We start from the raw sequence: 22,331 nt of genomic DNA, 5'->3' as shown, positions 1-22,331 counted from the left end.
TGATGATTATGCAAAATCAAACTTCAAGATGGGATAGGATTCGCAACAGTTTGAGGGTTTTTGACAGTGTAGGATTCACCATGATAGAGGGTTCATAGTGGTGGGGCTTGTGACGACGGTAATGATAGCTATGGCTGGTGGTAGTGATTGGCCGGTCGATGTGTGTTTGTTGAGTGCTCCATCAATAGATGTATGTTTGATCTAAAATAGTAATTTGATTAGATTTGTAATTAAAAAATAAATTATTAAGTGTGTGAAAAAAGAAGAATAAGGTCAAGTTTGGCATATCTCAAATAATAAATCTTTTTATCTTTTTTTCATCACATTACCTCTCTATTTTTTTACACATCTTTTCATAAAAAGATAAAAAATATACTTATTTAAGTCATCCTAAACAATCCGTGTGTAGAAATAGAAACTTTCGTATCTTCAACTAAACAAAATTTAAAACTAGATTTAAAGATCGTGCCCTTTAAAATTTTCTTCCAAAAAGTTTGAAAATTGTTAAATTTTACCCACAATCTAAATTTGTTTTTGAATTTGCCCCCTCCTCCGTATGTTTTTTTTATACCCCTCAACTTTGATTTCCCCCATTTCGATATGCCGATGAGATTCCCCTCTTCTCTCGACTCCCTCTCTCTCTCCCCCCCTTCTCTCTCCTCCGATCCGGAGGCCGGAGACCGCCACCAACCGACGACCACCACCACTACTCGTCTACTTCACCACCCACACTAGTCCTCCCTCTCTCTTTCTCTGTAATCATCGATTGAAAAGCACTTCGCATTCTCATAGAGTCACAGTGACCGGAGGCTTCGAGGTCGCATTTCGATTGACTCACCGCTGTCTGTCGCCGAAAGAGGAACCCGAGGAAGGGTTTTTTTCTTTTTTCTTTTTTGCGTAGAGCAACAGAGGTAGGATTTTGAACTATTGCTGAAAATTTTTCATCTTTCGTTGGATTTTTTGTGGGAATTTGTTAATTTTTGAACATGCGGAGGATGTGAATCATGAAATTCTGTTTGATTTTGTATGGGTTTGAACATGAGAAGGATGGGATTTTCTTTGATTCGTGATGTTAAACATTTTTTTGATGTTGGTTCCTATTGAGTGTTGAACATTTGGGCAATTTCCATATCTGAAGAACATTTATAGGTTTGCTATTACTAACTCTCCTAACATATGGAAGCTTTTAAAAGAATAACCCTTTATTTTATATTTTAAGCTTTCTTCTATTGTCATTTCTAAGATATATGTACGATTATAAATTTGTATTGCATCATATTTGGAATCGAAGTTGTTAAAGGCGAATTCGTAACTCTAGGGGTACGGCTTAAGGCGTCAAGGTGTAAACATTTTGAATTTTAAAATTAATATTTAGTAAATATATTATTATTTTAAAATAATAAAAATTAATTGTAAATATGTAGATAGATACTTTTGTTCTTAAGGTGTTGAACTTCACTGCAGAAAAGGAAGGTTTCCTTCATTGAAATTTGGAAGTGAAATTGACTTTCTTAGCTTTGGTGATTGAGCTTCTCACTTGAGCAATTATTTGTTTATTTATTATTATTGGTCACTTACTTAATTTTTCCTATAGAATGTAGTTGTAAAATGGGTGCTTTTTTGTATTTTGCTCTTTTATGTTTAAATCATCTACCAGACTAAGTTTAACTAGGGCTGAAGACAAACTCTTCCTATGATAATGCGCAAAAGGCATGCAAGAAATGTTGTTAAGATCGGGATCCTACACAAGATTGTTTTGGGGGTCTAGTAGATCAGATCGAGAATCTTAAGATCCTACTAAAATGATAAATAAATAATAATAAAAAAAAGCATACATCAAATTGTGATGCACAGTCTCCGGGGAGTATAGCCTAAAAATTAAAGCCTTGATGCGTTTTACCTTAGCCTCGAGGCAAGGCGAGCATCAAGGCGGGCCTCAGAAAAGCCTTTTAAAACTTTGGTTGGAATACTTACCCTTAAATTGGTTTATTCTCCAGTTCGAAGGAAGCTTTCGCATTAGGACACATTACGATAGATAGGCTGGATGGGATTATCTATGGGATGGTGAAACATTTGGATTTTAAATAATTAGATGAAATAAATTATAGATCTTCGGAACTAACATCAAGGTGTTTATAAGCACTCTCACATATTTAATTATTAAATGGACATATTCTAGACCAAATTTGATGACTTTTGAAGTTAATGAAAATGAGGTGGAGCGAGTAATTCACAAGGATGTGTCATAATAAGTGCTTACTTTAATAATTGATACTAATTATTATCTACTATCAATGTTAATTGGTTTGAAGAAGCTGAAATAGTAATATGTAATCTAGGAATGATATAATTAACTGAGAGTTGGTAGGTGTGCTTGTAAAAAGAACAGTCTTTAAGGTCACTTATGAGGATTGATTGGCTTGAATTTATATTTTTTGGAGAATTTTTTGTCATTATCTCCTCATTTAAGCATGTTTTTGTACCACAACACAATCTAAGGTTACATTTGCGAATGAGAGTGGGAAGGGATTATTTCAGTGTCACAACAACCAACAAGTATTGAAGAAGTTGAAATAGTAAAAATGATGGTTGGCCATGGGTCTACTTAGTTTATTAATTGATACTAATTATTATTTATTATCAATGCTTGTTGGTTTGAAGAAGTTGAAATAGTAATAGCCAATCAAAAAAATAAAATCAAAAATGAAAAAAGAAGTTGAAATAGTAATGTGTAATCTAGTATGCTTGTAAAAAGAACAATATTTAAGGTCACTTATGAGGATTGGTTGTCTTGAATTTGTGTTTTTTTGGAGAATGAATGATACTAATTACTATCTATGATCAACTTTTATTGGTTTGAAGAAATTGAAATAGTATGTATTTTTGTAATGAATGTGTAATTAATTGAAAATTGGTGGGCATGCTTGTAAATTGAACAGTCTTCAAGGTTATTTTTGAGGATTAGTTGGCTTGAATTTGTAATTTTTGGAAAATATTTTGTTGTTATGCTCCTAATTTAAGCATGTTTTTGTGCCACCACCACCACACAGGCGTGGTTTGGGAGTTTGGCTTTTTTATGAGGTGAAAAGTTAATGTATTTAGGAATGACTGTTTTTAAGTTGTATGGAAAAATGTGAAAGACTGATTTTCATGACTTGTTTTTTTAGTGATTATTTTTTTTTGCTTTTTAAGCTATAAAGCCAACTTCCCAAACTACCCTTGAAGGTTACATTACATTCATGAATGGATTATTTCAATAATGTAGTGAAATTTAAATAATGTAGAGATGTAGAGAAAATGAAGAGTATTTTGGTGGCACAACAACCGATGAGTATGGAATAACTTACTCATTGTTTATATGTGTGCAAAAATGTCATGTAAATGACAGTTGCCCATTGGTCTCATTGTGTGGCGGTATCTCAGAATAATTAGTACTCCTGTTCGGTTACATTATAACTAAAGAATGTCTTAAAAAAAGAGTACAATCAACTTGTACCTAACTGGTTGTTTCCTGTTGTTTTGTTATTGAGAAGATAAAGGTCAATAAAATAATGTAAATGTGCAAATGGTATGTCTAATATTGTGGTTGTTTTCAAAAAATGGAAACAAAAACGCCCCATGTAAGCCTAATGGCTAAATAGCATAGACATGAGCAAGCAATATGATGTGGACACGTTGACGTAGTAATTTAAAAAAATTCTAGGACACAATATGTCTGAGATACCTTAAAATTTTATATTTTTAATGAATTTAGGCCTCGTTTGGGAACTGTCTCTTTTAGCCTAAAAGTCAAAAAGTTACTAAAAAAATCAAAAAGGCAATAACTTATACCAAAAAGTCAAAGATTTCCTTTTCTCTCTACTTTTTGCATATCTTTTCGTAAAAAGCCAAAAAGTCATTCCAAACGTACTAATTTTTTTTAGTTCATATTTTAGCCAAATAGTCAAAAAGTTACTACATTAGCTTGTTCCCAAACGAGGCCTATTATATACTAAATACATGAATAGTTTATTCAAAAGCAATAAAAGAAAAGCAACATAACACTAATTAAATAAAAAAACTCTGGTCAGTTTTTTTGGAAAGCCACAAGTTCGGTTAAATCAAAAGTCATGTTTATTTTCATATCCTTAGTAATATATATTGTGCCTTTTGCCAGCAATTATTTGTGGATTCTTTTTCTTTTTTTTTTCCCTTCCTTTCTGTTTTTATTTAATTTAATTTAATTTATTTATTGTTATTATTTTATTTAACTTCTATAGCGAAATGCATGTAATCTCCTCCTCCATATGGAGTAAAAAAACATGGGACTTCATAATAGTTTGGGGTTTGTGTGGTTGGTTTCCAATCTCAATTACCTTTTCTTATATTATGATTCCCCACTAACCGAAAGAGCATTGTAAATCATAACAAGAAGCATGAGAACCTGACCAAATGGAAAATCAGTTGTTTTGTCACTGTTGTGTGCAAGGGCATGTTCGTTTCTGTTCTCTTGGGATGACACAGTGGCTTAGGCCACATTTCCTTATTAAAGAGACTAAGGTTTGAGTCTCCTCAACAACTCACCTATTGAAAGAGAAAAGACGACACTTTTCTTTCTAGTGTTCTAGAAAACAATGATAAATTAGTATTCAAAACTCAAACTTCTGATATGAAGACAGTTTGGCATTCTGTGCTAAAAAAGTCACTTGTCTGCCGGTTTCAGTCAAAATTTTGAGCTTTAACTTGGCATTCAGTGACCATTTTGAAGATATGGCTCATTTTACTGGCTTATTTGGTGTGAGTCAAGGTTGGAGATCTAGATAGCATCCTATTATTTGAGCATGTGTTTGATTGGCAATGCGTTAGTGTCATTATACCTTCAAAACAGGTTTTGATTTCTAAATGGTAGTTTATGCATGTATCATGTTTGTTTTGATAGTTGGTAATTTCTTTTTATAACATTCTATGTGCTTAGTGAGTTGCTTTCTACTTCAGATGGAAGAAGCTTCTCTCAGCAATGGTCAAACCCCTCTTGATCAAAGCAGTGAGATGATACAAGAAAGAGATGGTGAGAGAACTGAGCTAGATGGTCAAAATGGTGTTCCTCAAGGAAGGAAGGAATTTGTTGCACCTGCTGTGGGAATGGAGTTTGAGTCATATGATGATGCTTACAACTATTACATTTGTTATGCAAAGGAAGTGGGCTTCCGTGTTAGGGTGAAAAATTCATGGTTCAAAAGAAACAGCAGAGAGAAGTACGGTGCTGTACTTTGTTGCAGCAGCCAGGGTTTCAAAAGAATGAAAGAGGTAAATCGTATACGTAAGGAAACCAGAACTGGTTGCACTGCAATGATTAGGATGAGGTTAGTGGACTCTAGAAGGTGGAGGGTACTTGAAGTTACCCTTGAACACAACCACATGTTAGGTTCTAAGAATCACAAGTCAATTAAGAAGATCAACACTGAAACCAAGAGGAAGTTACAGTCAAACTCTGATGCAGAAGTACAGACGATCAAGTTGTACCGGGCCCTCGTGATTGATGCAGGGGGTAATAATGGGAACTCGAATTCTAATGCAAGAGAGATGAGGAACTTCACTGATCATCCCAATCAGTTGAACTTGAGAAAAGGCGACACACAAGCCATTTACAACTACCTTTGTCGTATGCAGTTGACGAATCCAAATTTTTTTTATTTGATGGATCTTAATGATGAAGTGCTGGTGAAGAATGTGTTCTGGGCAGATGCTAGGTCTAGGGCTGCTAGTGGTTACTTTAGTGATGTGATATTCTTTGATAATACATATTTGTCGAACAAATATGAGATTCCGCTTGTGGCATTTGTTGGGATCAACCACCATGGTCAATCAGTATCGTTGGGTTGTGGCTTGCTTGCAGGTGAGACAACAGAATCATATGTTTGGCTATTAAAAGCATGGCTTTTATGTATGTTGGGATGCTCTCCACAAACTATTATAACAAACAGATGCAAGTTTTTGCAGAGTGCAATTGCAGAGGTGTTTCCAAAATCTCATCATCGTTTTGCTTTGTCACACATCATGAAAAAGGTTCCGGAGAAGTTGGGAGGGCTGCGCAATTATGATGCTATTCGAAAGGCATTGACTAAGGCCGTCTATGAGGCATTAAAACCATTTGACTTTGAAGCAGCATGGGGGTTTATGCTCCAGCATTTTGGAGTAAGTGATCATCAGTGGCTTCAGTCTTTGTATGAAGATCGAACTAGATGGGCCCCAGTTTATTTAAAAGAAACTTTTTTTGGTGGGATGGCTGCCGTGCGCCCTGGTGAGACCCTGATTCCTTTTTTTGATAGATACGTGCACAAACAAACTCCTCTGAAAGAATTTCTCGATAAGTATGAACTAGCTTTACAAAAGAAGCACAAGGAAGAAGCACTCGCAGATATGGAGTCAAGAAACTCGAGTCCCACATTGAAAACAAGATGTCCTTTTGAGTTGCAGTTATCAAAAGTCTATACAAGAGAAATATTCAAGAAGTTTCAATTTGAAGTGGAAGAGATGTATTCTTGTTTCAGTACCACACAATTACACATTGACGGGCCAATTATAATATTCCTAGTGAAAGAGCGTGTTTTGGGAGAGGGAAATAAGAGAGAGATTAGGGCTTACGAAGTTTTGTACAATAGAGTAGCATCAGAAATTCGTTGCATTTGCAGCTGCTTTAACTTCAATGGTTATCTTTGTCGGCATGCATTGTCTGTTCTCAACTTCAATGGGGTGGAGGAGATTCCTTCAAAGTATGTTCTATCACGATGGAAAAAGGATTACAAGCGCTTGTATATTCCTGATTATGGGTCCAGTAATGTTGATGCGACTGAACGAGTTCAATGGTTTAGTCAGTTGTACAGAAGTGCCTTGCAAGTCATGCAAGAGGGAGTGATCTCTTTGGATCATTACAAGGTTGCATTGCTAGCATTGGAAGAGTCACTGATTAGGGTTCATGATGCAGAAGAAAAGCATGAATAATATAAGTTATACAATGTGAATGTGCAAACAGAGCTTTTGTAATTAGAACTGTTACTCTTTTCTTTTTATCCCTCCTGTAAGTCTGAGGGTGCTTTGTCATCAACCTGTTCTTGTGCACAGTAATTTCAAGAACATTTCGTAGTCTCACATATTCCATTCCTTCTGTGCACTTATTTTCTTCTCTCATGACCCATTAGTACAACAAAGGTGTTTACTTTTTTCTTCTCAAATATCTCCATGAATTCGAGATCGAAATACAATTTAAATTCATTTTATTATTTATTTTTAGTTAATGAGGGTTTGAAATTTGAACTGTACGTCTAGCTTTCATGTTACAATTGAACCCACGAGAGTTATCCTGAATCAAAACATGTGAACCAACTGTGCAATAATTTTGGGACAAAATTCATTTTATCCCCGTATGGTATGACCCAATAGCACATTTCCTTCATGTCTTTTAAAAATAGTTACATACCTTTTAGACTAAAATGTTACAGTTATATTTTCTATCTAAACTAACAGAGAGTATCTCACGTGCCTATTTTGAGTGGGGAAGAAAAAAAGAAAATAGTCAATGTTAAATTTCAATGTAAGAAGACAAAAGTAAACTTGGTTTAACTTTTTTATCTAAATTTCTTATTTAATAACATTTTAAATTAATCATACATATTATATATAATTAAATTAGCCTAAATGCCTGATTATTATAAAAATTAATCATCAAACTACTTCAATCTAATTTTTAATTTATAACCTAATTTTTTTTATTTAATAGCATTTTAAAATAACTATAAACATACATACATTTAACAAATTAAATCATAAATTAAACTAAGCATCCTAATTTATTATCTTAAAATTACCTTATTTAATAATATTTTAAATTAAACATATACATAATACACACACACACACATATAAAACAAATTAAAACATAGCCTAATTTATTACCATAAAATTAAATTATAAAAGTATCTTAATCTAATTTTTAACTCAATTTATTATTTAATAACGTTAGAAATTAAACATGAACACACACACACATATATATTTAACAAATTAAATCATAAATTAATTAAAATTAAAAATCAAGTTTATTAAAAAATAATTTAGGAAACCCCAGTTTTTTAAATCAGTTGTGTTATATTTTTAATTTGTTTGCTTAGTCATGGAGGTGAATTTATTTATTTACTTACAAAGAGAGTCAAAAATAGAAGAAGATATAAAGGGTATAATTGGTTTTTTATTGTTAACATTAACGGTGTTAAGGTTATATTTTAGTCAAAAAACACATGGGGATATATGGCTATTTTCAAAAGATAGGAAGGTAAAGTAAGCCATATGCCACAACCTTTCCTTCTTGCATCAACACACAACTTAGTCCGTCCCGAGACGCATCGCAATAATTGGTGGTGTAGTTGTTAGTCTAGTCTTAAGCTCTTGAAAAAAAAAAATTGCAAGACCTTGCTCGAAACAAATTTAATTCCCATCCTTGTCAACTTAATCAATGGTGAAACTAGCCTAGAAAAGTCGTGAAAACTAGCCTAAAAAAGTCTTTCACAAAATTTCAATAACACCCGGCTAGACCAAAAAAACTCCAAATCTCAAATGCATTCTTAAGTTGTTCTCAATCATGCACATCGTTTATCTTAGAAGAATCAACTGTTACTCTTTCCCCCAACACGTGGCCCAAAAATTTCATTTTCGAAAATCAAAACTGACATTTCTCTTTGTGCATGCCAAGCAAGTCACTATCCGTAAGTGTTCCACCTCAAAAAAACTCTAAATCTCAAATGCATTCTTAAGTTGTTCTCAATCATGCACATCGTCTATCTTAGAAGAATCAACTGTTACTCTTTCCCCCAACATGTGGCCCAGAAATTTCATTTTCAAAAATCACAATTCACATTTCTCAAATTTAGAGTACAATTTGTGCACTCTAAGCAAGTCACTATCTGTAAGTGTCTTACCTCAGACAGTGAATAAATTAGGATATCATACAACTACAAACAGATCTAAAAACTCTCAAAAGACTTGATTCATTAAATTCATAAAATAAAAAAAAAAACGGTGCACTGGTCAACTCAAATAGATTTTGACCATAATTTTATTCCATGAGAAAACAGTTCTATTCCATCCCTCATCTGCCAACCAAACATTATCATTTGCATGAAATTTGTGATATTCTTTCTTGTATAACAATCTGCCCTACTGAGTGCTTCAGATCAAAATTGTAGTCTACAGAACTTGACAAAAGACTAAAAGCAGAAAAAAGTGGTAAAAACAAAAATGTTAACTATTAATTTGGTCCATGGTACATTGTTTATGCGAAACTGATCGAAAAAAAAAACAAATTATTTCTGAAACTAATCGAAACAAAAACAAATTATTTCTCTAGTGATGCTTGTGGTTTTATTAGATGGTGTGTGCCAATAAATTCACAAAATAGAGGTGATATACAGTTACAAGGATAAGTGCGAACGATATCGATGGTTTTGGTTTTGTTGCGTGTGAGATGTAGCAACTGTTATACAATTTGCAACAAACCTTGCAACGTCATTTGGGGATGTAGCACTGCTGTATATCAATATTTCAATACTCAAAAGTTGACACTGATATGTCTTCTTGTAGTCCCTTCATCTCTAATCAAAACACTCATCATTGTCCTCATAATTTCAAAATGGCACTGTCGCATCATTCTAGATCTTTTCTAGTAAGTTTGTTGTTTCAAATCATTTTCCCTTCAAGAAACTTGGCTGATCACCCAAGAGTACAGAGTAACTGCCAGCCATATCATTGGTGTTCACCATATCATTACTACCTGCGTCCACAAGTGCCATCTGACTCAAAGCACAACTGATAACCTTGTTCGATCTTCATAGGTTGTGTACTTTACATTGCCCAAGTGAAATATTGGCCAAGCTGATGGCATTCGAATCACTTTATTCATTCTCACTTGGAACAATTCTCAACGGCCATCAGAGTCAACTCTCCAAAAGCATAATGATAATTTCACAAGGCAATAAGAACATGGACAGGAGGGTCATCATGCAAGGATAGATTGTCATTTCTAAACGTTGAACATAAGATCATTGATTTGGTCGATGCCAATATCAGATAAGGGCTTAATGGGTTGCTCGTTGCCTTTCACAGAAGGTTCAGACCTCAAAGGTTCTCTACTATACTCATCTGCAAAATAAAGCAGCATCAAAATAAGGAATTAAACATGTTCTTGCTTGGCTTCTGGGCTTAATGCATTTTAAACATATTGTCTCAGTCAATCGAAATTTGTTAGTTTTAGATGGATCTCAATGAAAGTGAGGGAGTGCCTTCCCAAAAGTTAACAATAACTGGAAATACCAAATAGGAAGGGAGGATAAGGCTTACCAAACATTGTGTTCAAGGAAGTTGGCGGAGGGGTCGCCATGAAGTTGAGGCCAATGTAAAATCCAATGGCTAATATTACGGTCACCATTGCATATGTTGGCACTGCCAAAGCCCAATACCTGAAAAGGTAAGAACAATCTGATCATTTGAGATATCAAATCCCTAGTTATTTCTCAAGAGACACTCTTGACTTAAATTTTTTTTGTGTTTTAATTAAGACACACGCAAATGGTCCCCTAGTTTACACGATATGTTAATTTGATTCTTATTATTTTAATTTGCTCGATTTTGTCACTTAATTTAATGGATTGTGTTATATTGATCCAATAAATAATGGCCGTTAGCTTTGGTAGATGAAAACTCAAAAGATGTGTCAATTTGGTCCTTGTAGTTTACATGATATGTCAATTTGTTCTCTGTCAAAATCGAGCAAATTAAAATAACATGGATCAAATTGACACATCGTATGAACTACAAGGATTAAATTGACACATTGTTTGAGCACGTGACAACTTTCCACCAAAACTAACAGCCGTTATTTATTGGATCAATATGACACAATCCGTTAAATTAAGAAGTAAAATCAAGCAATCTAAAACAACTAAGGACTAAATTGACAAATCGTGTAAACCACAAGAACCATTTGCATAATTTACCCTTTTAATTATGTAGTAGTTGATAACAACATCAACCAATAAACAAACACTAAGCGTTTGGTAACGTTTACGTTTTTGGTTTATGTTTATAAAAAATTTATAAACTGATTTTTGTTTATTTCTATAAAAACATAAACTACAAACGCGTTTGATTTGAACAAAATGTTTAAAAAAATTTAAAAACAAACCAAACCAAACCAAACCAAACCAAACCAAGCATTAAATCCCATCAAATGGGGTCGGCAAAAAAATATATTTGTTCATACTTAAAATATTTATATTTATTTTTTATTATTTATGACAATGGGATCATACACATTATAATTGAAAAAAAAAATTAATAAAAAAAATTTTGTTAGTCAAAATTTTAAATTTATGTTTAAAAACCAACGTAAACTCAAAAAAATGAGTTTACGTTTTTTCTTTAAATTTACAAATTGAGACAACCATTTATAAACCAAAAAAATTATCAAATAAAGTTTTATAACAGTTTTTTAAATTTTTATAAATATAAACTGAAAACGAAATAATTACAAAACAGGCCAGTGGACCACATTAATTACTTTTTGTTAAGTGAGTTATTTTGGGGAAGGTTTGATTTGTTTAAAACATGTCATGTTAGTCTCAATAAAGGATAAGATTAATGGGTTCTTTTTTCAATAATAAATTTTTGCATGGGTTCTTTTTTCAATAATAAATTTTTGCATAGTTAACTAGCCTCTGCTATTATTTTTGCGAAGTTGTTTCCTTTAGTCTCAAATCCAAATTGTCATTTTTGACAACCCAAACTTTTATCAAGTGGGCTATCTTGAACTAGGCTTCATAGCAGGTTAGTGGAATCAATTCATAGTACTTGATAAGGTTTGAGGATTTTAAAAATTAACGAGGCAATTCTACTTCATCAGACCTTTGATATTCTATTTAGATGTGCAATTTTAAGAAAAATGATTCAGAGCTCGAATTTCCCACGGCTCGATTGGCCCGAATCCAAAACGACGTCGTGTTGGATTCAATTCCCCCCCCCCCCTCTTTTAGATCTGAAACTGAGAGAACGAGGGAGGGATAGAGAGAGGAGAAGAGAGACGGAAGGGGTAACAGAGCGGAAGAGCACCGCCCGTCAATCGTTGCCTCCGATCTCCGATTCTTCTCCACCTCCAGCCTCCGATCTGTGTATGATGATGCTCTGTTGAAAAAAAATTTCAGATTTTTACAGGGGAGACGGTAATGGCGGCGTCGGTGGGTGGCTCTCTCTCTCTCTCTCTCTCTCTCATATATATATATATATATAGATATGTTGATACACACATAGATTTGTTGATGTTGATGTGTTGTTGTTGATGAAGAAGATGAAGGAAAAAGAAAAAAAAAAATTGTTGGTGGGTTTGATTTTTGATTTTTGATTTGTGGGTTTGATTTGTAGTTTTAATTTTTGGGTTTGATTTGTGTCTTTGTTTCTTCTTTCTGATAAAATAATGGGTTTGGTTTGGTTTGTGGTTTTGAATATAATAACATTCATGATGGAAATTATACAAAGAGTAAAGGAATTTCATATTTTCATATAGATAGAGGAGGACACAGATTGGGTATGCTGAGAAAAACAGATGAGACTCATATGAAAACCTAGAAAGAAATGTAATCAAGTAATATAGCTTTCAGGAAGAACACAAATGTCCACAACTATAAAATTGAAAGAAGACCCAAAGATTACTGGTTTGATAAAATAAACCAAACCCATTATAGAAAATTGATTTATGGGTTTGATTATAATGGGTTTGGTTTTCTTTCATTTTTTTGCTATCTCTTCTTTCTTCTTCTTCTTTCTTCCTTCTCTCCTCTGAAACCTGCAAGTCATGGAAAGGAAGAAGGGAAAAAAAAAAAAAAAAAAAGGCCAAAACGACGTTTTGGCCTTTCGGGCCATTCAAGCCTTCGGAAATTCGAGCTACAAAACGGAACTGCAAGTTTAAAACCATATTAATGTGGGCATCACTTTAGCATCAAATCACAATGCAAGGGGATTTAGCATTTTTATCATGTAATTACATTGTGATTTATTCATTTCTGCTTTGAATATTTTCAAATTCAATGATAATTCCCTCAGTCAGGGTACTTTTTGTCGGTATAAGCTATTACTTTATTGCTCTGCTTCACTTTGGCTATTTTATATGTCCTCTCTTTCAACCATCCTAAGCTATATCAAATCATTCGAGATATCAAATCCCAAGCTATATCTGGAGAGACAGTGTTGACACTGCAAGAATATGAATGGTCTCCATAGTTTTCCAAAAAAAAAAAAGATTGGGAAAATTTCCAACAAGTCCTAATTGTCATCGAGACCTGAAAAAAACATTGATGTATATTATTGATTGATGTATTGATATATATGTTATGGTTACAATGATTCCTATATATAGGAGAGGGTGAGTGTGTAGTAGGTGAGGAGTAGGTGAAGTGGAGGTGGTAGTGGTGTAGTGGGTTAGGTTTAGTGGAGTAGGTGAGGTGGTAGTGGTGTAGTGGGTTAGGTTTAGTGGAGTAGGTTTAAGTGGGTGAAGGTTTAGTGGAGTAGGTGAGGTGGATTTTAACAGCCCCCCGCAAACTCAAGGGGGATAGGAACTAACAAACTTGAGTTTGGAGAGAGTAACAAAACAAGAAAATACATAAAAATAAAAGAGGATAGGAGACACTGTATGGTCGTGTCAGACCGTTGGTGAAGACACTGTATGGGGGTGTCATAACGTTGTAGAGGACACTGTATGGTGGTGTCATAATGGTGTAGAGGACACTGGATGGCGGTGTCAGACCGCTGTAGAAGACAGTTTATGGGGTCATGTCGGACCGTTGTAGAAGACAGTTTATGGGGTCATGTCGGACCGTTGTAGCAGACAATGTGGTGACAGTTGTTGTGACAGTTTACGGAGTCTTGCTGGACCCTTGTAGAAACTAACCGGAATCAATGTCGGGACAGTTTACAGAGTCTTGTCGGACCCTTGTAGAAACTAACCGGAATCTATGTCGGGACAGTTTACAGAGTCTTATCGGACCCTTGTAGAAACTAACCGGAATCTATGTCGGGACAGTTTACAGAGTCTTGTCGGACCCATGTAGAAACTAACCGGAATCTATGTCGGGACAGTTTACAGAGTCTTGTCGGACCCATAAAGGAGCTAACCGGAATCAATGTCGGGACAGTTTACAGAGTCTTGTCGGACCCTTAAAAAGTCGCATCCTCAAAAGGTGTGCCTAATTTTGTCAAAAGGCGTGCCATCAAAAGGCGTGCCCAATTCATCAAAAGGCGTGCCATCAAAAGGCGTGCCATCAAAAGGCGCGCCCATGTTGTCGGCGAGCGTCGAGCGGCGCATGATGCGCGTGTCTGCCGCTTCGTCAGGGTCTTTATAAATCGAAGCGGAGGCTGAGGCTGGGAAGCATAACAAACCAGTCTGAAACCTCTGAACCTTTGCAGTCTGAAACACTCTGTAAACACTCTGTAACCAACCCGTCTCTGAAACACTCAGCAACATGGCCTCTTCTTCCCGTCCAGCTACCCAAAACATGGCCTCCTCGTCCCGTGGTCTGCTCACGCTCTTTCCAGAACTGAACGAGCCCACAAGAGAAGTAACTGGTGCGGTGGCCAGTGAACCTCAACCAAACACCTCTGTGTTTGCTCCGTTGAACTTTCCGATGCGGTCGGTGGAGCAAAAAATGGCAGTGCAAACGGACATTGAAGCCAATCAGTATACTTTGAAGTCCTGTGTGGAGACGATGACGGCAGTCACAAACTTGTCGCACCGGCTGCAGAGCAGGACAAATGAGGTGCAACAGTTAAACTCCCAGCTGGCTCTGCTCCAACGCATGTATAAGGATGCGCGAGCAGAGATAAGTGTGCTAAAGGCGGAAAACAAGGAGCTGAAGCGGAAGGCCACCGTGATGTTCCGATTTGGAGGGCTGCCATATGCTGCAGTGGAGGAGCAGGGAGTAGTGATCATGCCCAGTGGAGTGGGAAACACGGAGGCAACACCGGCAAGGGCCGCCCAGGACGGAGGCAAGAAGAAAAGACCGGCGGCAGAGTAGAGAAGAAAAAATCCCGCCTGTGGATGAGGTTGTTTGTTTCCTTTTTTTTTTTTTTTTTTTTTTTTTTTTGTTTTTTTTTTTTTTTGTGTGTGGTGTAAAATGGTGATCGGGATTGATCCCGGAGATGAATAAAAATGGGTGTTGTGCAAATTTGTAAATTATGTGTTTTTTTTTTTTTTTTTTTTTTTTTTTTTTTTTTGTAAAAAAGAAAAAGATAAAATAAAATAAATAAAGGTAAAGTGGAGGTAGCGTGAAGCAGCATGAGTGGAGAAGGGTGGTGTGTAAAGTTTGAAATGTAATGATGAAATGTGTGTGCGCCTCATGAAGCAAAGCATCTAAGAGCCCACTGTTTGTTAAAACCAAAGAAAAGAGAAAATTAAAAGTTTATTTCTCAGCAGTTCGTCCACTCCAAAGGGATGGAATCACCATTGCTAAAGAAGGGCCGTGGTCTCTTTTTCAGTGCAGCCACCGCCTGAGAAGCCATACTACCCATTGGAGAAACGGGACTTCCATTGGAGGTCAAGCAACTGTCAACAGAGCAGTTGCCGAACCGAGCAGGCAGATTAGAAGCAATCTTGTTTTCTATAGACACGGCAAGTTGGGAGAGAGAAGACATTTTTAGGGTCTCAACCGGGACCATCCCATTACAGTCATTTGAAACCTTGATCGCCAGTTCTGAGAGCTCTTCTCTGGCTGCTTCAAGCCCAGCAGTTGCAGCAGCCTGGTCATTCAGAGCTTTACAAGCTTTCTCGAGGATTGACTGCAAGTACTTGCCTTGTGCTTCAATCCGAATTTGGAGACGACGCTGAACCTCCAGCTGTTCATGCAATCTTCGCTGGACCTCCATCTGTACTCGCAAAGCCTCAGTAACCTGGAAGCCATCATTTAAATCTTGAGCTAGTTTTGATGATGATGATGTACATGAACCAGTGTCTTGACTCTCAGCAATGCAAGACGCATCTTTAGAGCTGTCAGGTAACTCCTTGCAAGATTGCTTCCCCAAACGATATTTCTGAAGATGTGATTTCAAGTGATAAAGGGTAAGACCCTTTACCCCCATTGTTCTCATAATTGTCTTAGGTGTTGCTTTGTCGGGTCCACCGAGCTGAGTGACAGCATCGACAAATCTCTCATGGAGCTTCGAAGTCCATCGGAGTCGGGGCTTCGGATCCGTGGTCAAAACCAAGCATGCGTCCCCAGGAAGATTGGTACCGTCGAGAGGCCCCTGGAAGTCACCGACGTCCAGTGGGAGAGAATGAATCGCCGAGTACATTTTTCCTGGTTCGGAGCTCGGAGCCCCGAAAATGGTGAGAGTGTCGGAATGTCAGTGATGATGGGGAATTTTTGAGAGAGGAAAGAAAAGCGGAGGAAGAGAAGACTTTGTGGTAGCGGAGTGAAGGTATGTGTATCAATCTCCAGCGGGCAGTGAAGGCAAGGTTGCCGACCGACTGCCCGCCGGTGAGAGAAATATAGGTCTAAATCTTATCTCTGCTCTGATACCATGAAAAAAACATTGATGTATATTATTGATTGATGTATTGATATATATGTTATGGTTACAATGATTCCTATATATAGGAGAGGGTGAGTGTGTAGTAGGTGAGGAGTAGGTGAAGTGGAGGTGGTAGTGGTGTAGTGGGTTAGGTTTAGTGGAGTAGGTGAGGTGGTAGTGGTGTAGTGGGTTAGGTTTAGTGGAGTAGGTTTAAGTGGGTGAAGGTTTAGTGGAGTAGGTGAGGTGGATTTTAACAAGACCTATTAACACAAATCAGCTCCGTGAACATAGTATTAACAGGGAAATTTATGAGAAAAGTAAGACTAATTTTATGAGGAAAGCAGTTCAGACTAATTTGGAACTAACCTAATGTGTAATTTTGGGCAACAATTAATTCTTTTTTGAAAAAAAAAAAAAATAGTTTGCTTAACTGAATTTACCCAAGAAGTTTTCAAAGTTCTAATCAAAATATTTATTGTTTAGTACTTTAATTTTCCAGAAAAATATATTAGAATGACTGAATTCTACGAACTTTTCATGGATTTTCAATTTTAAAGCTGAACTGCTTTCCCTCCAAATTTGATGGTTTCAGGGGTATTGTTTGTTTGGACAAGGAAATGCAGAGAATTTGAAATGGGCGAATCTTTCTCACCTGCTAGGATAATAAAAGATCCCAATGGTATGTAACCAACGGTCAGGAGCATATGCCCATATCAAGAAAATAGCTGCTTATAAGAAAAAATAAACAAATAAATAAAATGGATGTATATCGGATCTCAGAAAGCACTAAATAATTGTCATTTAATCTGAGAAGCTATTCATTGCAAAAAACAACAGAAAAAAAAAAAAAAAAAAAAAAAAAAAAAAAAAACAAACACACACACATACTCTTCATAAAAAGGATAAGCATTTGGAAAAGAGTACATGCCTATTGCCTAGAAATGAATGTCTTCAACAGCATAAAACTTACAAAAGTGATATGGACACACAACCAACCACTGAACACACATGCCATTTTATGCCAACCATTGAACCCACACAGTGGGGGGTTTCACATCTATAGATGCAAGCAATTTTATGCTTGTTCGGTAGTTGGTTTGTGTCCGTAGTATTTTTGTAAAACTCAGCACTTATAGGTAAAAAAAAATTCATCATAACCCCCAAGATCTATTTGAATTTTCCCTAATGATCATAACCAATTCGAAAAACCTCAATCCTGATATGAGACAAGTGGATCAACTCATTCCAAAAAAAAGTAATGCATCAAACACGCTGAAAAATGCAGTTTTCTTAATTTTTTTTAACATTTTATAGTGATCATCATAAACAATTGAAAACGACTTCCAAGCCTGAGGAAAACGACTGAGCTCACACAAACATCATTACCTCATGAATTATTTTATGATGCACGACACAGATCTATCTTATAAAAACATCTATATAGAAGCTGTGCATTATTGTTGCTTAATAATTTTATGCCACGCCAAAAGTGTTCCAAGTATCCCCTAAAATTTCAGTATGCAGATGTAAAAAGTATAATCGTTATTATTTTATTATGATAGTTGCACAAATATAATCCTTACTATGAATGAATTCAAATAATTACTTTTAGGGTAAATTATACCATTGGTTCCTCTAGTTTGAATCAAATTTCACTCCAATCCTCATAGTTTCAATTTGAACAATTTGGTCCCTACACTTTCAATTTTGTTGCAATGTGATCCCTCCGACATGCGTTGTTAACATTTGAATGGAAAAAAATCAGGTGCAAAACTAGAGGGACCAAAGTAGAATTCAAAACAAATTATAAAGACTACGTGTAATGAATATATTACACTGATAGTCCCCATAGTATGTTTTGAATTTCACTTTGGTCCCTTTAGTTTTACACATAATCCTTTTCCATTCCAAATTTTAACGCTGAGTGACAGTGGGACCACCTTGCAACAAAATTGAAATTGTGGGGACCAAATTATTCAAATTGAAACTACGGAGACTAACCTGTCACTTCACTTGAACTATAAAGACTAATGGTATAATTTACCCTTACTTTTACATTTTTATCTCAAATCCATCATGATAAAACTCCCAAATTCAATATTGAAATCTGTATCTACATCTAAACTATGTTCCTTGAATGATTAATACCCAAATCCTTTCATTTCAAATCCATAAATCCAAATCCAACTAGTTGTACTTAGTAAATTTACCAGTAATTCATCACCCAAAGTAAAGAGAGACGGGAAAAGATACCAGAACTCAATTTATAGGAAATCAACTGGGACAGATGAAGTATACCTGTGGCAACAACAGTTGAAATGGAGCCAACAAAACCATAAACTTCAGAAGGTTTTGGACCATGCTCACCGGACACGCCAAACCCAGAAGCTTGATCATCATGCTCTGGAAATACCAGAGTTTCCTTCCTTTTCCTTGAGAGACTGAGGACCCTTCGAGGACTATTGACAGAGTGAGGATCATCCATCACTCTCTCTTTCAGCATTCAATGCATTCATCACGCTCAAAGATTCATCTTTAATCCTGTTACCCAAAATCCCACTGGCTGCATAGGCGCAATTGCCATAGAATGCAAAAAAGAGACCATAAGATGAATTACAGCCACAATACCCTTGGAAATGTTGAAGCTCTTAACATGGTATGAAGTTTCACTTGTAAGAGCATCTCCAATCTTCATCAATTTTTTCATCGAATTCAAATATGATGAATGATGAAAAAAATGGCTAAATGTGTGCTCCAACCATTTCATCAAATCAAGCGAGAGGCAATTTTTTTTTTACCAAATTAAGGATGAACTAAATCCTTCACCTTCATCAAATTTTCAACAGTCATATTCTTACCCAAATTTGATGACAGTTTTAAAAAAAGTAAGAGCATCTCCAATCCTTCATCAATATTTCCATCTAATTGGATTCCAAATTTGAGTAAAAAACTTGATTTGAAATGAACTACTCCAACTCTTTCATTAAATTTTCATCAAAATCTTTTAAAAATTCCACTCTTATCTGAAATTTCTTTGTTCATCAAATTTGATGACGGGAAAAAATATATCTCCAACGCTTCATCTTTTTAAATTTTCATCAAATTCTAATTTGATTAAGGATTTGATGAATTCTCAATTTTGATGAACAACTGTTTTCCCTTGATTTAATGAACATTTGATGATTGGATTGGAGATAATTTTTCAGCGCTTTTTCATCAAATTTAAATGTGATGAAAAAAGAGGTTAAGGATTGGACATAGGGATGGTCATTTTCCCGCGCCCATCCTTGCCCCGTCCCACACGAGTTTTCCCGCCCCATTGAGGAAGTGGGGCAGGGACGGGTTTTGCTTCCCCTGCCCTATTCTACCCAACCCCCGCCCCGCACAAGTTTTCCCCTCCCCAATTATATCTATTAAATATATTTATATGTATAGAATATATATAATTTAAGTTTTCTTCATTATAAGAAAATTTAAGTACTAAAATATTATACTTAATATTAATTTTTATTCATTTATTTTCTATCTTATATGTTATAATTGTTATTAAGCATAAATCATTATCCATAATAAATTATACTACTTATAATTTTTTTTTTACTAATATTTTCATTATTCAACTTATAAAATTAATCCGTCACATGTCCCGCTACCGCCGCCCTCTGATTTACCCCGTCCCCGATATGAAACGGAGCGGGGGTGGATTACGACAAACCCGACCCCCCCCCCCCCCCCTCCTAAGTATTGGGTTTCATTAAATAAAAAAAACTCGTTAAAATAGATTTTTAGAATTAGTTTGGAGTTTTTCAGGAAAGATTTGATGGAAAAATAAATATCAGATCAATCTTTAACCAATGTTATCAAGAAATTTGCTTTGTACTTGAACATGCTAACCCAAGAATCTAATCAAATATGCAACTTTATTAAGTTTATAGGCATAATAACATAAAAAGACTATTGGCGCATTTCACCGAACAGTTAGTGAGCATTTCATAAATGGTCATTGGAATTAAAGAACAACACAGAGGCAGACATATATACATATATATATATATAATGCATTGATCTGATTACCAATATAAATCTCACCGCAGAGACGACCACGACGACGATGACAAGGCTGCTGAGAAGCACAGGCTAGCACTATTTTTGGAGGGCAAGAAAATAAAAGAAAAGACTGGTCTTTTATCTACAAGTGAACGAGTGAGATTTTTTTTTTTCCGTTCCTTTTTATAACCAAATCTAATTTGTTAAGCATCTCCAATAGTCTGCCATTTTGGGGGGTGAGGAAGAAAAGGGTGCTCCAGTGGGCTTGCTAGCAATGCCAAAACTTGTGCCAAACCTATCAGCTCTCCCTCCCCAACTGACCAGCAATCCTTCCAGTGGGTTTACGATTTGCTTATTGGGTAAATTATAAATACACCGAAGATTAGTTCGTTTGGTTTACGATTTGCTTATTAGAATTTTTTATTTAATAGAATTAACTAAAAAAATCAAATTTATAATTGTTCTTAACATAATTAATTAAAAAAATAAAATTTATAATTGTTCTCCTATATAATAATAAATTATATAAATTATTAATTAAAATATTTTTAATATTATTAAAAACTGTTAATTGACTTAATAATTTATTAATAAAAGGGACAATTTGTTATGAAATTAGAAATCTCAGGAGGTGAAATATAATTTTCAAAACTACAGGAGGCGATTTATATTTTAATACAACCTCCGGGGGTATATTTGTAAGTTATTCTTTGCTTATTTAATTAAATTTTTAAAAACTTTTTACCAAAAAATATATGGCAAAATATAAGTGTGATTTGATCTAAATAAATAAGTGGTTGCCAAACCACCTAAGGCTTCGTTTAACATGTTAGTTGGGCTAATTTAGCCTACAAAAAAATAAAATAGATTAAAATATTAAAATAAGATAAAATGTCATACTTAAACTATAATCGTTTTATTTTTTCTCTCACAATTATCATATCCAAACTAAAAAAGTCAGAAATTTATTGTAGGGATGTATTTTTAGGGCTGTGCCACATGGCTAAAGTGTTGCCGAGGTGTTGGCTGAGGTGCCACGTAGACGAGCCAGATTGCCAAGGTGATTGTGGTATTACCGAGATCTCATGTGGTAATACCGGAATTCGAGATATTTAGATAGAGAACAAGAGTCCTAGATAAGTGATGCACTTAGTTCGGATAAGGATGAGGCTTTTGAGGAGTTCATTCATATCTAACTAAGAGTCCGAGATAAGCATTGTGCTTGAGTCCTATGAAATGAGACTTTTAAGGGACGAGGACACTGTTGCTATAAAAACGAGGTAACCTCCGTGAGTCTAAGATATGCTTTGACTTGTGCATTGAGCACTTGTTTGATATTTTTGAGAGATAAGTTGACTAATTTGATCATTGGAGTGCCCTCGGGTGGACTAGCCACCTTGGTATTCTTGCCTTCTTGTTAGTAGGTGCTTGGTTTAATCTATTCTGCCGTGTGCTCTCCAGGTAAGTTCCCTGTTTGGTTGTGAGGTCGGAAATCAATACCTACAATTTGGCGCTGTTTGCGGGAACTTAGTATAGAATAGATGACCAACACCGGACAAGATGTGAGAATCGAGGACGACATGCACAGTGAGGAAGAGGAGCACGTAGATCCCAACACTGGAGGAGGAAACGATGATGAAGAGGTGCAGGAAGTGAATCATGAAACCAACAACGCTACAAGGGGCCATAATGAGTCGAGAAAA

At 35.5% G+C, this 22,331-nt stretch overlaps 2 protein-coding genes and 1 pseudogene across 6 annotated transcripts; 1 reads left to right on the top strand and 2 right to left on the bottom strand.

The window, feature by feature from the left end:
* The first annotated feature begins 536 nt into the window (after window positions 1-536).
* On the top strand, window positions 537-7,130 carry LOC114313830 (protein FAR1-RELATED SEQUENCE 6). Its single transcript, XM_028260231.2, has 2 exons — window positions 537-911; window positions 4,975-7,130. Exon 2 carries the CDS (start codon window positions 4,975-4,977, stop codon window positions 6,979-6,981), a length of 2,007 nt encoding a protein of 668 aa, XP_028116032.2. The 5' UTR covers window positions 537-911; the 3' UTR covers window positions 6,982-7,130.
* Window positions 7,131-9,256: 2,126 nt separating this feature from the next.
* LOC114313832 (phosphatidylinositol N-acetylglucosaminyltransferase subunit P) lies at window positions 9,257-21,030 on the bottom strand. Of its 4 annotated transcripts, none has more exons than XM_028260232.2 (5): window positions 20,656-21,030; window positions 18,880-19,144; window positions 17,234-17,306; window positions 10,369-10,487; window positions 9,257-10,170 (listed from the first exon to the last, which is right to left on the bottom strand). In XM_028260232.2, the coding sequence occupies exons 2-5, from the start codon at window positions 19,082-19,084 to the stop codon at window positions 10,052-10,054; spliced, it is 516 nt and encodes a 171-aa protein (XP_028116033.2). In that variant the 5' UTR covers window positions 19,085-19,144; window positions 20,656-21,030; the 3' UTR covers window positions 9,257-10,051. The 4 variants fall into 4 exon arrangements, with proteins under 4 accessions (XP_028116033.2, XP_028116034.2, XP_082722222.1 ...); XM_028260233.2 differs by having other exon boundaries at window positions 20,671-21,030; XM_082866096.1 differs by having other exon boundaries at window positions 18,880-19,122; window positions 20,671-21,029.
* Window positions 15,309-16,863, bottom strand: LOC145789459 (protein PHR1-LIKE 3 pseudogene; annotated as a pseudogene). Its single transcript, XR_014327436.1, has one exon. The product of XR_014327436.1 is annotated as a protein PHR1-LIKE 3 pseudogene (transcript).
* Window positions 21,031-22,331: the final 1,301 nt, after the last annotated feature.

The sequence above is a fragment of the Camellia sinensis genome, chromosome 4 (assembly GCF_055761805.1).
Source record: "Camellia sinensis isolate YWXY chromosome 4, ASM5576180v1, whole genome shotgun sequence".
Lineage (NCBI taxonomy): Eukaryota > Viridiplantae > Streptophyta > Magnoliopsida > Ericales > Theaceae > Camellia > Camellia sinensis.
This window is presented reverse-complemented; position numbering and strand designations above follow the sequence as displayed.

What these genes read in the sequence shown, in the direction of transcription:
- LOC114313830 (XM_028260231.2), top strand. Translation starts at nt 4,975, where the DNA reads ATGGAAGAAGCTTCTCTCAGCAATGGTCAAACCCCTCTTGATCAAAGC.
- LOC114313832 (XM_028260232.2), bottom strand. Translation starts at nt 19,084, where the DNA reads ATGCTGAAAGAGAGAGTGATGGATGATCCTCACTCTGTCAATAGTCCT. An exon ending in TTCAACTGTTGTTGCCACAG is followed by an intron (nt 17,307 to 18,879) that starts GTATACTTCATC and finishes TCTTATAAGCAG; the next exon opens with CTATTTTCTTGATATGGGCA. An exon ending in ATCTTTTATTATCCTAGCAG is followed by an intron (nt 10,488 to 17,233) that starts GTGAGAAAGATT and finishes TTACCTTTTCAG; the next exon opens with GTATTGGGCTTTGGCAGTGC.